At 34.3% G+C, this 15,602-nt stretch overlaps 1 protein-coding gene across 1 annotated transcript; it reads left to right on the top strand.

Moving 5' to 3' along the window:
• The first annotated feature begins 173 nt into the window (after positions 1–173).
• Positions 174–15,594, top strand: LOC139982028 (uncharacterized). The gene is made up of 16 exons (XM_071994528.1): positions 174–185; positions 765–809; positions 1,251–1,295; positions 1,746–1,790; positions 2,232–2,276; positions 2,734–2,778; positions 3,715–3,759; positions 4,211–4,255; positions 5,201–5,245; positions 5,686–5,730; positions 8,160–8,196; positions 8,449–8,511; positions 8,764–8,823; positions 9,387–9,412; positions 9,784–9,840; positions 10,952–15,594. The coding sequence occupies exons 1-16, from the start codon at positions 174–176 to the stop codon at positions 13,184–13,186; spliced, it is 2,895 nt and encodes a 964-aa protein (XP_071850629.1). The 3' UTR covers positions 13,187–15,594.
• The last annotated feature ends 8 nt before the right edge of the window (positions 15,595–15,602 follow it).

A 15,602-nucleotide genomic window follows, 5' to 3' on the forward strand; every position in this document is an offset into this window, starting at 1 on the left:
ACACTAGCTCTGGCACAAGTTCTTGTACAATTTTAACCAAAGTTTGATGGTGTGGGTTTCAGAAGGCACCCTATGTTATTAAAATTAATTAAAAACAAGTTGTAAATCATGTCAATTTTGTATTTGTTATGGTCTTTCTTTGATTTCATTAACACTTACAACTAGACCCACAAATGACACTGTGTGTAAGTCCAGTTGTGCCACAACTGTATGTGACTCTGTAATTTGATGTTAACATGACTATTTTGTCGTCATTTTTACACAGACCATTTGTGAAGCCAATGACGAAATTGTCACAGCAAATAGTAAGGTAGGTATACTAGCCTACATCCATGTACATTGAGATACTTAAAATGCTGTTTGAATATGAGAAAATTTCATTACAAAATAAAAGGAGTGACTGTCCTGTGATTTGAGTAAGTATGGCACTATATTCAGACCTACAAGTGAATGTGTGTGTGCTCAGTTGACCAAGAACTGTTTTTAACACTAGCTCTGGCACAAGTTCTTGTACAATTTTAACCAAAGTTTGATGGTGTGGGTTTGCAGAAGACACCCTATGTTATTAAAATTAATTAAAAACAAGTTGTAAATCATGTCAATTCATTATTATTATTTTTTTTGGGGGGGGCGGGTTCTTTGATTTCATTAACAATTACACTAGACCCACAAATGACACTGTGTGTAAGTCCAGTTGTGCCACAACTGTATGTGTCTCTGTAATTTGATGTTAACATAACTATTTTGTCCTCATATTTACACAGACCATTTGTGAAGCCAATGACGAAATTGTCACAGAAAATAGTAAGGTAGGTATACTAACATACATCCATGTACATTGAGATACTTAAAATAATGTTTGAATATGAGAAAATTTCATTACAATATAAAAGGAGTGACTGTCCTGTGATTTGAGTAAGTATGGCACTATATTCAGACCTACAAGTGAATGTGTGTGTGCTCAGTTGACCAAGAACTGTTTTTAACACTAGCTCTGGCACAAGTTCTTGTACAATTTTAACCAAAGTTTGATGGTGTGGGTTTCAGAAGGCACCCTATGTTATTAAAATTAATTAAAAACAAGTTGTAAATCATGTCAATTTTGTATTTGTTATGGTCTTTCTTTGATTTCATTAACACTTACAACTAGACCAACAAGTGACCCTGTGTGTATGTCCAGTTGTGCCACAACTGTATGTGACTCTGTAATTTGATGTCAACATAACTATTTTGTCGTCATTTTTACACAGACCATTTGTGAAGCCAATGACGAAATTGTCACAGCAAATAGTAAGGTAGGTATACTAGCCTACATCCATGTACATTGAGATACTTAAAATGCTGTTTGAATATGAGAAAATTTCATTACAAAATAAAAGGAGTGACTGTCCTGTGATTTGAATAAGTATGGCACTATATTCAGACCTACAAGTGAATGTGTGTGTGCTCAGTTGACCAAGAACTGTTTTTAACACTAGCTCTGGCACAAGTTCTTGTACAATTTTAACCAAAGTTTGATGGTGTGGGTTGCAGAAGACACCCTTTGTTATTAAAATTAATTAAAAACAAGTTGTAAATCATGTCAATTCATTATTTTTTTTTGGGGGGGGGGCGGGTTCTTTGATTTCATTAACAATTACACTAGACCCACAAGTGACCCCGTGTGTATGTCCAGTTGTGCCACAACTGTATGTGACTCTGTAATTTGATGTTAACATGACTATTTTGTCCTCATATTTACACAGACCATTTGTGAAGCCAATGACGAAATTGTCACAGAAAATAGTAAGGTAGGTATACTAACATACATCCATGTACATTGAGATACTTAAAATGCTGTTTGAATATGAGAAAATTTCATAACAAAATAAAAGGAGTGACTGTCCTGTGATTTGAGTAAGTATGGCACTATATTCAGACCTACAAGTGAATGTGTGTGTGCTCAGTTGACCAAGAACTGTTTTTAACACTAGCTCTGGCACAAGTTCTTGTACAATTTTAACCAAAGTTTGATGGTGTGGGTTTCAGAAGGCACCCTATGTTATTAAAATTAATTAAAAACAAGTTGTAAATCATGTCAATTTTGTATTTGTTATGGTCTTTCTTTGATTTCATTAACACTTACAACTAGACCAACAAGTGACCCTGTGTGTATGTCCAGTTGTGCCACAACTGTATGTGACTCTGTAATTTGATGTCAACATAACTATTTTGTCGTCATTTTTACACAGACCATTTGTGAAGCCAATGACGAAATTGTCACAGAAAATAGTAAGGTAGGTATACTAGCCTACATCCATGTACATTGAGATACTTAAAATGCTGTTTGAAAATGAGAAAATTTCATTACAAAATAAAAGGAGTGACTGTCCTGTGATTTGAGTAAGTATGGCACTATATGCAGACCTACAAGTGAATGTGTGTGTGCTCAGTTGACCAAGAACTGTTTTTAACCCTAGCTCTGGCACAAGTTCTTGTACAATTTTAACCAAAGTTTGATGGTGTGGGTTTCAGAAGGCACCCTATGTTATTAAAATTAATTAAAAACAAGTTGTAAATCATGTCAATTCATTATTATTATTTTTTTGGGGGGGGGGGGGCGGGTTCTTTGATTTCATTAACAATTACACTAGACCCACAAATGACACTGTGTGTAAGTCCAGTTGTGCCACAACTGTATGTGACTCTGTAATTTGATGTTAACATAACTATTTTGTCCTCATATTTACACAGACCATTTGTGAAGCCAATGACGAAATTGTCACAGAAAATAGTAAGGTAGGTATACTAACATACATCCATGTACATTGAGATACTTAAAATGCTGTTTGAATATGAGAAAATTTCATTACAAAATAAAAGGAGTGACTGTCCTGTGATTTGAGTAAGTATGGCACTATATTCAGACCTACAAGTGAATGTGTGTGTGCTCAGTTGACCAAGAACTGTTTTTAACACTAGCTCTGGCACAAGTTCTTGTACAATTTTAACCAAAGTTTGATGGTGTGGGTTTCAGAAGGCACCCTATGTTATTAAAATTAATTAAAAACAAGTTGTAAATCATGTCAATTTTGTATTTGTTATGGTCTTTCTTTGATTTCATTAACACTTACAACTAGACCAACAAGTGACCCTGTGTGTATGTCCAGTTGTGCCACAACTGTATGTGACTCTGTAATTTGATGTTAACATAACTATTTTGTCCTCATTTTTACACAGACCATTTGTGAAGCCAATGACGAAATTGTCACAGCAAATAGTAAGGTAGGTATACTAGCCTACATCCATGTACATTGAGATACTTAAAATGCTGTTTGAATATGAGAAAATTTCATTACAAAATAAAAGGAGTGACTGTCCTGTGATTTGAATAAGTATGGCACTATATTCAGACCTACAAGTGAATGTGTGTGTGCTCAGTTGACCAAGAACTGTTTTTAACACTAGCTCTGGCACAAGTTCTTGTACAATTTTAACCAAAGTTTGATGGTGTGGGTTGCAGAAGACACCCTTTGTTATTAAAATTAATTAAAAACAAGTTGTAAATCATGTCAATTCATTATTTTTTTTTTGGGGGGGGGCGGGTTCTTTGATTTCATTAACAATTACACTAGACCCACAAGTGACCCTGTGTGTAAGTCCAGTTGTGCCACAACTGTATGTGACTCTGTAATTTGATGTTAACATGACTATTTTGTCCTCATATTTACACAGACCATTTGTGAAGCCAATGACGAAATTGTCACAGAAAATAGTAAGGTAGGTATACTAACATACATCGATGTACATTGAGATACTTAAAATGCTGTTTGAATATGAGAAAATTTCATTACAAAATAAAAGGAGTGACTGTCCTGTGATTTGAGTAAGTATGGCACTATATTCAGACCTACAAGTGAATGTGTGTGTGCTCAGTTGACCAAGAACTGTTTTTAACACTAGCTCTGGCACAAGTTCTTGTACAATTTTAACCAAAGTTTGATGGTGTGGGTTTGCAGAAGACACCCTATGTTATTAAAATTAATTAAAAACAAGTTGTAAATCATGTCAATTCATTATTTTTTTTGGGGGGGGGGGCGGGTTCTTTGATTTCATTAACAATTACACTAGACCCACAAATGACACTGTGTGTAAGTCCAGTTGTGCCACAACTGTATGTGACTCTGTAATTTGATGTTAACATAACTATTTTGTCCTCATATTTACACAGACCATTTGTGAAGCCAATGACGAAATTGTCACAGAAAATAGTAAGGTAGGTATACTAACATACATCCATGTACATTGAGATACTTAAAATGCTGTTTGAATATGAGAAAATTTCATTACAAAATAAAAGGAGTGACTGTCCTGTGATTTGAGTAAGTATGGCACTATATTCAGACCTACAAGTGAATGTGTGTGTGCTCAGTTGACCAAGAACTGTTTTTAACCCTAGCTCTGGCACAAGTTCTTGTACAATTTTAACCAAAGTTTGATGGTGTGGGTTTCAGAAGGCACCCTATGTTATTAAAATTAATTAAAAACAAGTTGTAAATCATGTCAATTTTGTATTTGTTATGGTCTTTCTTTGATTTCATTAACACTTACAACTAGACCAACAAGTGACCCTGTGTGTATGTCCAGTTGTGCCACAACTGTATGTGACTCTGTAATTTGATGTTAACATAACTATTTTGTCCTCATTTTTACACAGACCATTTGTGAAGCCAATGACGAAATTGTCACAGCAAATAGTAAGGTAGGTATACTAACATACATCCATGTACATTGAGATACTTAAAATGCTGTTTGAATATGAGAAAATTTCATTACAAAATAAAAGGAGTGACTGTCCTGTGATTTGAGTAAGTATGGCACTATATTCAGACCTACAAGTGAATGTGTGTGTGCTCAGTTGACCAAGAACTGTTTTTAACACTAGCTCTGGCACAAGTTCTTGTACAATTTTAACCAAAGTTTGATGGTGTGGGTTGCAGAAGACACCCTATGTTATTAAAATTAATTAAAAACAAGTTGTAAATCATGTCAATTCAGTAATTTTTTTTTGGGGGGGGGGGGCGGGGGCGGGTTCTTTGATTTCATTAACAATTACACTAGACCCACAAATGACACTGGGTGTAAGTCCAGTTGTACCACAACTGTATGTGACTCTGTAATTTGATGTTAACATAACTATTTTGTCCTCATTTTTACACAGACCATTTGTGAAGCCAATGACGAATTTGTCACAGAAAATAGTAAGGTAGGTATACTAGCCTACATCCATGTACATTGAGATACTTAAAATGCTGCTTGAAAATGAGTAAATTTCATTACAAAATAAAAGGAGTGACTGTTCTGTTATTTGAGTAAGTATGGCACTATATGCAGACCCACAATTGAATGTGTGTGTGCTCAGTTGACCAAGAACTGTTTTTAACCCTAGCTCTGGCACAAGCTCTTGTAAAATTTTAACCAAAGTTTGATGGGTGGGTTTCAGAAGGCACCCTATGTTATTAAAATTAATTAAAAACAAGTTGTAAATCATGTCAATTTTGTATTTGTTATGGTCTTTCTTTGATTTCATTAACACTTACAACTAGACCCACAAATGACACTGTGTGTAAGTCCAGTTGTGCCACAACTGTATGTGACTCTGTAATTTGATGTTAACATAACTATTTTGTCCTCATATTTACACAGACCATTTGTGAAGCCAATGACGAAATTGTCACAGAAAATAGTAAGGTAGGTATACTAACATACATCCATGTACATTGAGATACTTAAAATGCTGTTTGAATATGAGAAAATTTCATTACAAAATAAAAGGAGTGACTGTCCTGTGATTTGAGTAAGTATGGCACTATATTCAGACCTACAAGTGAATGTGTGTGTGCTCAGTTGACCAAGAACTGTTTTTAACCCTAGCTCTGGCACAAGTTCTTGTACAATTTTAACCAAAGTTTGATGGTGTGGGTTTCAGAAGGCACCCTATGTTATTAAAATTAATTAAAAACAAGTTGTAAATCATGTCAATTTTGTATTTGTTATGGTCTTTCTTTGATTTCATTAACACTTACAACTAGACCAACAAGTGACCCTGTGTGTATGTCCAGTTGTGCCACAACTGTATGTGACTCTGTAATTTGATGTTAACATAACTATTTTGTCCTCATTTTTACACAGACCATTTGTGAAGCCAATGACGAAATTGTCACAGCAAATAGTAAGGTAGGTATACTAACATACATCCATGTACATTGAGATACTTAAAATGCTGTTTGAATATGAGAAAATTTCATTACAAAATAAAAGGAGTGACTGTCCTGTGATTTGAGTAAGTATGGCACTATATTCAGACCTACAAGTGAATGTGTGTGTGCTCAGTTGACCAAGAACTGTTTTTAACACTAGCTCTGGCACAAGTTCTTGTACAATTTTAACCAAAGTTTGATGGTGTGGGTTGCAGAAGACACCCTATGTTATTAAAATTAATTAAAAACAAGTTGTAAATCATGTCAATTCAGTAATTTTTTTTTGGGGGGGGGGGCGGGGGCGGGTTCTTTGATTTCATTAACAATTACACTAGACCCACAAATGACACTGGGTGTAAGTCCAGTTGTACCACAACTGTATGTGACTCTGTAATTTGATGTTAACATAACTATTTTGTCCTCATTTTTACACAGACCATTTGTGAAGCCAATGACGAATTTGTCACAGAAAATAGTAAGGTAGGTATACTAGCCTACATCCATGTACATTGAGATACTTAAAATGCTGCTTGAAAATGAGTAAATTTCATTACAAAATAAAAGGAGTGACTGTTCTGTTATTTGAGTAAGTATGGCACTATATGCAGACCCACAATTGAATGTGTGTGTGCTCAGTTGACCAAGAACTGTTTTTAACCCTAGCTCTGGCACAAGCTCTTGTAAAATTTTAACCAAAGTTTGATGGGTGGGTTTCAGAAGGCACCCTATGTTATTAAAATTAATTAAAAACAAGTTGTAAATCATGTCAATTTTGTATTTGTTATGGTCTTTCTTTGATTTCATTAACACTTACAACTAGACCCACAAATGACACTGTGTGTAAGTCCAGTTGTGCCACAACTGTATGTGACTCTGTAATTTGATGTTAACATGACTATTTTGTCCTCATTTTTACACAGACCATTTGTGAAGCCAATGACGAAATTGTCACAGAATGTAGTAAGGTAGGTATACTAGCCTACATCCATGTATATTGAGATACTTAAAATGCTGTTTGAATATGAGAAAATTTCATAACAAAATAAAAGGAGTGACTGTCCTGTGATTTGAGTAAGTATGGCACTATATGCAGACCTACAAGTGAATGTGTGTGTGCTCAGTTGACCAAGAACTGTTTTTAACACTAGCTTTGGCCTTGAAAAGAAGCTTCCAACAATTGAAATGTGATAACCTTTTGTGGAAGAATATACCACAAATTAACTATTAAAATTAATTGAAATTAATTCATAAATCCAAAGTAATGCTTTAACCCATTGAAATTTGAACTGTGTTTGAGAATTATTATCAAGTCATGTTGCAAAGTAAGTAGCTTTGTCTTTTCCGTTTGATGTCCTTTTGAATCCTGTAGCAGTGTGTACAAGACCTACTGTACATGATACACTGCATGTGAACAAATTGTCCAAACTTAATGCGATTTGGCTTTTACATGCTGTTGTGAAGTCACTACGTAACACATGCCCTTTCTACTTGAGTCATATCACTCCTTTGTTAAGTGACTCATGCAACAAACAATTTTAAATCATGTAAACTGCATCAAACTGCATTCTGGAATAGTTGGTGCATTGCTTCCTTTTACTACCTTTACACTAATAACGCAATGTCGAAGCTACTGAAGTGAAGCAAATAGTCTTTTCTTTAGTAAATAGCGAGTTAAACCTTCAGGAGTCCATATCTACAGGCATCCTCTGTGTGCTGTCTTTGCCTGCTTTTTAATGCTAGTCTGGAACATAGTGAAAGAACAGGTTATATTGTTATATTGCTACTTTAATATTGATTACATGTGATACTGATGCTTTGCAATCATAGCATTAAGATGGAAAAAATTTTGACTCAAATTTTGGTCCTTTTTTTGCAAACAATAACAAATATGTTTCTTATATTTACTACATATTTCTTCAGGAGAGCATTTCAACCTCAACTTCAACATCATTTACTGGTATGTTTCATATTCATATCTCTATGATTAAACATTTTCTTGTAAATCCTTGTCGTGTGTTGATAGCTATAGTCCAAATGCATGCATGTTACTTAACTATCAGGCTTATGTGTTCTTTAGCTATTAACATTTAAATCTAACTACTGTTCAGGCATTATACTGTAGTTAAGATATATCCCTAACTATGTTAAATCTAAACATTTAATAGCTGCAGTAATATCATTTACAACTTCTTACACTTTTAACTTACAGAAGACACAGGCGGTGAACTGTACTTTGATGCTGATCTAGGAAAATATCACAACTCCTTACTTGGTAAGTGCAGCCCAATGTCTTTGAATAAATTGTCTGTATCATATGTAGGTCCCCTTTTTTTTGGATTTTATATTTGAAGATGTATACTATTCGAAACAAATTGTGATTATTTTCTTGCAACTAATTATGATAATATACCAAAATGGCATAGTTAAATAGCTTTAAGGGTTAGATGTGGGCTCTCTTCATTAATCTTGAATCTACTATAATCACAAAATAAACAAAAAACTTCTAATCGTTTTAACATTGCAGACTCAAACCGTGATGAAGCAGTTTTTTTAGACGAATTGACAGGAAATATGTACTCATATGGTAAGATACAAACTAGAAGCAAAGCTATTTTAATAGTTATGACTAAAACATTATATGATTTTTGTGAGGTAAACAATGCATTGTAATTGTCTAAAGATGGAAATCCAACTTTATTTTGTAATCACCAGTGTGAAAATATCTTTACAACTAGTAAACAAAGCATTTTGTACTTTTTAAACTGTTAATTAACATTACAAAAATATTTCCTAGTCAAAACTGTAGGCAGGTATTATTCTCAAGCAGAATATATCGCTTACATGTATGAATTCTTATGTGGAGGTAATATCTATAGAAATCACTGTTTCTACATGCATACGGTTCTCTGGAAATTATTTTCTGTTTGTTACTGTTTTGAACTATGGTTACCTGAACTTTTTGGAATCAGGAAATGCTTCAACAAAAAGGAAAGTTATGACTGCTAAAAGAATGTTTAAGGTCAATGCAGGTTCAAGGTAAACAAATAAACGCATTACCAATATTAAAGCAATACACACAATCCGAAACAATTTGCATGCATTTCAGACTGTGATAAATAAAATGTGTTATTTCTATCTTTTAAACAGATATCTTGAACAAACCATGTCAGGAAGTAAGTGTTGTTATTTCAAAACATTCAATTTAGGTTTTCAATTTTTTCTAACATAAAGTAAGATAAAGGAATGAGCTGCAAGTAATAAACATGTGTAATCCTACCTTTGTAATCAATGTTTCAACCATGTTACTTCAGGCCGCTTGTCTCCCAGAGACAAAATGACAAATTGTGGAGAAAAGCCATCTTCTAGTGCAGTAACTCTTCCTTTTTTTTGGCCAAGAAACCTATATTACCTCATGAAGTTTTTATTCAGAACCTTATAAAGGTATCAGTCTCAAGCTTCTATATCGTATCAACAATTATGGCTCTGTTTACTTCTCTCATTAAAATTACAAATGCTCTAAAGAGGTTTAATTATCTGTTCACAGTCTCACCCTGAACTGCAACCAATCTTTGAAAGGATGCTAGAACAAATGAAGGCTCAGGTATTGTAACTTTGGTATCTAAATGTGATATATGAATGAATAATGAAATTATAAATGGAAAAATGACTGGGAGATATTTTAATAAAATTTGTAAAGTGCAAAGAATTGAGGCCAAGATGGGATTCTAAACCAGTGACTTCAGGATTATGGACCTGTGCTTCACCAACTGAGCTACTCAGCCATATGAAGGTAGCTGTCCCTAATTTCCTAGGCACTTTTCAAATTACAAGTTCTCCTAGTCAGTTTCCCATTTATAATTTCATCACGTGTTTGTTTTAATGGGGAACTTCTCTGGAAATAACTTCCCATCTGCTTCAGGCTTGTATCAAGTGAAAATTGGTTAATAATGGAGTTATAAAACATTGGGCAAGGTACTGTCACTTTGACTGGCACCCTTTGCCTGGAAATGAATGAAGAACCTGGTTAAAATAACTTGGCTTTGCCAGTTTCTTATGTATTTTAATAAATGTACTAAGAATCTGTTAAAGTCATCTTTTCATTGAATCTTGTAATATGTACCATTATTAAAGGTGACTTTGCTCAGCTGCGAAAATATAAACCAAAGATCAAGTAAGTAGAGCAGGGATGAGATGACAAGGGGAAAATAGCTTATAAATATTGCACCATATAACATTTAGGAGCTTTATAAAATCCAAAACTTCCTAAAGATGAGTCTCTCTTTTTATACCCCTCCCCAGGTTTACCTCCTTCCCACTTTAAGACTTGATTTCCCAACAGTAATGTTTGCCTGGGCAGTCAGCCAGTTTGTTAGCTTAGCAGTGTTATAGCGCTAACTGACAGCTACGATAAGCAATTATACTGGAACACATATTATCACTCAGGAAGTTTTAAGTCAAAGGGTTTTCATTATTAGGTGACTTCAGCCTGAAAGTTTTATGACAAGTTCCAGTTTTCCTGAAGTCAAATAATTAATTGACCAATAGGCAACAATAATATTACAAGACACTGACTATTTCAGATCTCAGACACCATTGTCCAAAATATAAGGTCTAGAACTCTGGATGTAATGTTGTACCATACAAACCAACTATGTTTGCATAAACTTGAATTCAATCACAACATTTGTCTTTAAAACTATGTTTGCTTCTAGGTTCCAAAAAGGCTAAAGCATCTTAGCCATATGCAAACAACGGACTATGATAGTGAGGAATGCACCAGCACTGATGAGGAGGATTTCAGCGATGATTACCTAGACGCATTTAGTGAGAGTGAATCTTCAACAGATGAAGAATCCGAAGAAGAAAGCAGTGAAAATGAAAAGCCCTCAACAAGTAAAAATCATTCAGGTGGTGTCAAAGTATCTTCCACTTACTATAGTAAAAGTAGGAAAAGAACATGGAACAGACAACACTGTTGCCTCTTTTGTGAACAAAATGTAACCAAATTACCAAGACATCTAGAAACTCATCATGCTGATGAAATATTGGTAATGAAAGCTATGCTGTTGCCAAAAAGGTCAGCAGAAAGAAATGCAATTTTAGAAGAGATCAGAAAAAAGGGAGACAATGCCTATAATTGTCGTGTGCTAAAAGAAGGCAAGGGAAAGCTCTTGGTCTACAAAAGACCAAAATTAGGCACAATGCATGTGGAAGATTACATTCCTTGCCCAGATTGCCAAGGCTATTTTGCGAAAAAGTCATTGTGGCGACATCAAAAGAAATGTACCCTAAAAAAAGCAAAGGAAAATCCAACCACATCTCGAACTGCACAGTGTCAAAAGGCTGGTAGGGCATTGCTTCCAACAAAAAGTCCCTGCAGTGCTAAACTGCAAGAGATACTTGCTGGTATGAGAACTGATAGTGTTGTTGTTACCATAAGAGCAGATTCCTGGATCTGCAAATTAGGAGAGCATCACTGTGATGATAGCAGCACAATTAATCACAACATTGTTTCAGAAAGAATGAGGCGCATTGCAAGGCTCCTTCTTGAAACACAGCAAATAAATGCATCTATTAAGTCTGCTAAAGACTTAGTAGACCCAGCACATTTCGATGACGTGATCCTTGGTGTTAACATTTGCTCTGGATTTGACACTTCAAACCAAAACTTTGAAGCACCCACACTTGCTAAAAAGCTGGGACAAAGCCTAACTACTTTGGCTGAAATTGTAATTGCAGAATCCATTAAATCATCAGATACCTTGCAGGAGTGCAAAGCAGAGCAGTTCTTGAAACTAAAGAATCTGCAATGGAAACAAAGAATTGCCACAAAAGTTTATAAGCAACAATGCAAGCAAAAGTGGCAAAAACCAAAGAAAGTTCCCTTAACAGCCGACACTGTGAAGCTCAATCAGCTACTGACAAACCAAGTTTGTACTACAAAAGAGAAGTTACAAGGTAATGAAGTATCAACATCCACTTGGCGGGAGTTGGCTTCTTTAACCCTTGCTCAGCTAATAATGTTCAATCGCCGTAGACCTGGCGAAACACAATATTTGAGAATGTCAGATTATTTAGAGCAAACAAAGAAAAAGAGAGAGTTCCAAGATGAAATATTTGAATCTCTTCCAATAGCACAAAAGCTGGCAGCAAAGAGGCTTACTCTAATAATGACACGTGGAAAACGTGACAGAGGGGTGCCAATCTTGTTAACCCCTGACATGGCAGATTCGGTTAAAGTACTCAACAAAACTCGTCAAATTGCTGGCATCGATCCACAAAACCCATACATATTTGCTTGCCCATCAGGAAACTCTGTTCAGCCGCTTCGAGGTTATGATTGTTTGCACAAATACGCGCATTTGTGTGGGGCCAAAAATCCTGACAGACTGACTGCCACCAATCTGCGCAAGCATTTAGCAACTCTTTCACAAATCCTTAATCTATCCAACACTGAATTAGAACAATTGGCCAACCATTTAGGGCATGATGTAACCGTCCACAAGCAGTACTACCGGCTGCCCCAAGACGTCATATTTCTTGCAAAAGTGAGCAAGCTTTTACTAACTGCTGAGAAGGGAAAACTTCATGAATTTAAAGGGAGGTCCCTTGAAGAAGTTGAGATTGAGGAAAGCCAACTTCTGTCAGACATAGAAATGTCAGACGGAAATGAGAGTGACAACTCTGAATCAAAAGAGCCAACAAAGGCACTTCCAACTAAGAGGGTGAAAATATCTAAAACAATGTGGACAAAAGAGGAAGAGACAGCTGTTATTAATGATCCATGCCTTAGAAAGGCTATCAATGCCATGCACCCACCTGTGTCAAAAGATTGCCTTCAAGCAAAGCTAAAGAATTCCTGTCTTAAGCGCAGGTCCATAGTACAAATAAAGTCCAAAGTATGGAACATCATACAAAAGAATAAGAGGGAACAAATGAAGTATTAAAGACAGCTTGTTCTACTCTTCCTCAGCAACAGTAGTGTAAACGTGTGGTTTCTAAAAATTATCCCCAAATTTTAAAGACCCTCACATACTTTATGCAAGATTCCTCACTGTATGCATTGTAGGCCATGGGTACACTTAGTAGAAGTGCTTATTGTAGCGAGCTTCAAGAGATTTCCAATGCAGATCTTTCATTAAATTTTCTTTCTTTTTAAAGCTTATTACGATAAAGCTAAAAAGTTGTCTCCATACACTATCATATTTGTACAGTTGCTTATCACTGACATTTGTAAGTCCTTTGTGAAATTTGAACTTTATTCCTTTACAGGCACATACAAACATGTGATTTGTATGTCAAATTTTCATATGATTACAATTGGATATTTCTGAATGAATATAGTATTAGTATACCACTTTCATCATACAGCAAATTGTAACCATTAGTGTAATTATAGTATTTTCTTAAAGTGAGGGGGGGGTGGGATTTTGGAATGATTGCAAATATTCATTTTTAGTATCTTTTCAGTAAAAAAGTGCATTTGATTTGGAATGCCAAATGAGAAAACAAATGAAGGAGCTCGCCCCCTCAACTTGCATGTATCCTTAACATGGTACAGCCAGCTGTACCTCTGGCACAAATTACTAAATTGTTCAGATTTTGACAGACTCACCACAGACATGACACATGATCTTAAATATCATGATTCGTTTTCATATCGCTGAGGAAAACCATAAAAGTAACATCCATACACTATCATATTGGGTTTTTTTTCACCAACGTTTGTAAGTCACAAGAGTCATGTTCTTGGACAGTACTAATTCAACATTAGAATAATAACATACCTGTTTACATGTGTTGCTATAATGAATTTTAAAACAAAATTGTTGTTTGTTCATATAACTGCTAAATTTGTTTTTAATTTTTCTGCATAGCGTCTAATTGACACTTGATTGGTTATTTTAATTAAGCAAACTATTTTATGATTATTATGAATTTTATATCCCCCTTAAAGCGGATTTTACAAAATGCTAACTCTAATGTAATACATTGATGATTGCATATGGTAACATTCTTTTGCAGCATAACAGTAACATACTGTACACTACACTATCATATTGGTGCAATTCTATTCATTTTTTACTGAAGTTGGTAGTAAATCCTTTGTAAAATTTTAACTCATCATACCTTTACAGGCTCTTTTGAATTGTGATTTCTATATAAACTTTTTCATGAATAAATTGAATATTTGAATTCTGAATTTATATTGTATAACAATTCTATTGTACAGCAAATTGATGCCTTAAGTGTAATTAATTCAGTTTAATTGTACATTGTATTGAAAGTTTGAAAGCATTGTAGATACAGTTTATCAATTTTTATTTCCCTGACTGGAGAAGCTGTACGTATTCTTAGTATGGCACTGTAAGGTTTTACCGAATAATTCAAACATGAAAGAGGGAACATTTGCAGACTACTGACATTTCAAAATTTTCAAGAATCTTGTTGTTCTTCGACAATAGTAATTCAACATTAGAATAATAAAATACCTTCATTTTGTTTGTTTACATGTGTTACAATAATGCATTTTAAATCAAAATTGTTGTTTATTCATATAATTGCTAAAAAGCAATTGTCACTTTTCTACTTAGCATTTAATTGACACTTGATTGGTTATTTTGATTCAAATATTTCATCATTATTAGGGATTCTGTATCCACCTTAAGCGGATTTTAAAATATGCTAACTCTAATGTAATACATTGATGATTGCATATGGTAACATTCTTTTGCAGCATAAAAGTAACATACACTACATTATCATATTGGTGCAATTTTCTTCATTTTTCACTGACGTTCGTAGTAAATCCTTTGTGAAATCTTAACTCATCATTCCTTTACAGGCTCTTTTAAATGTGATTTCTATATAAACTTTGTCATGAATAAATTGAATATTTGAATTCTGAATTTATATTGTATTACAATTCTATTGTAATTAATTCAATTTAATTGTACATTGTATTGAAAGTTTGAAAGCATTGTAGATACAGTTTATCAATTTCTATTTCCCTGACTGAAGAAGCTGTACGTATTCTTAGTATGGCACTGTACGGTTTTACCAAATCATTCAAACATGAGAGAGGGAACATATGCAGACTATTCAGGAATCTAGTGCTTTAAATTTGATAAATTAATTGGGTCATTTTCATCAGGAGTTGTGAAATTTAATTCCTGTTCACTTTACAAAAGCTTGTTATTATTATTGAAGTCATTTGTTACATATATATTTTCAACATGTTACTCCCAAGTCAGTGGTAGTTTATTATGCAATTTAGTTACTTCCTGTGTATACCGTTAAAACGTTATGATATTGTTATTTACAGGAATGTTAAATAAATTTTGGAATCTTGATACTATTTTC

Source organism: Apostichopus japonicus, chromosome 16 (genome assembly GCF_037975245.1).
Source record: "Apostichopus japonicus isolate 1M-3 chromosome 16, ASM3797524v1, whole genome shotgun sequence".
Taxonomy (NCBI): Eukaryota; Metazoa; Echinodermata; class Holothuroidea; order Aspidochirotida; family Stichopodidae; genus Apostichopus; species Apostichopus japonicus.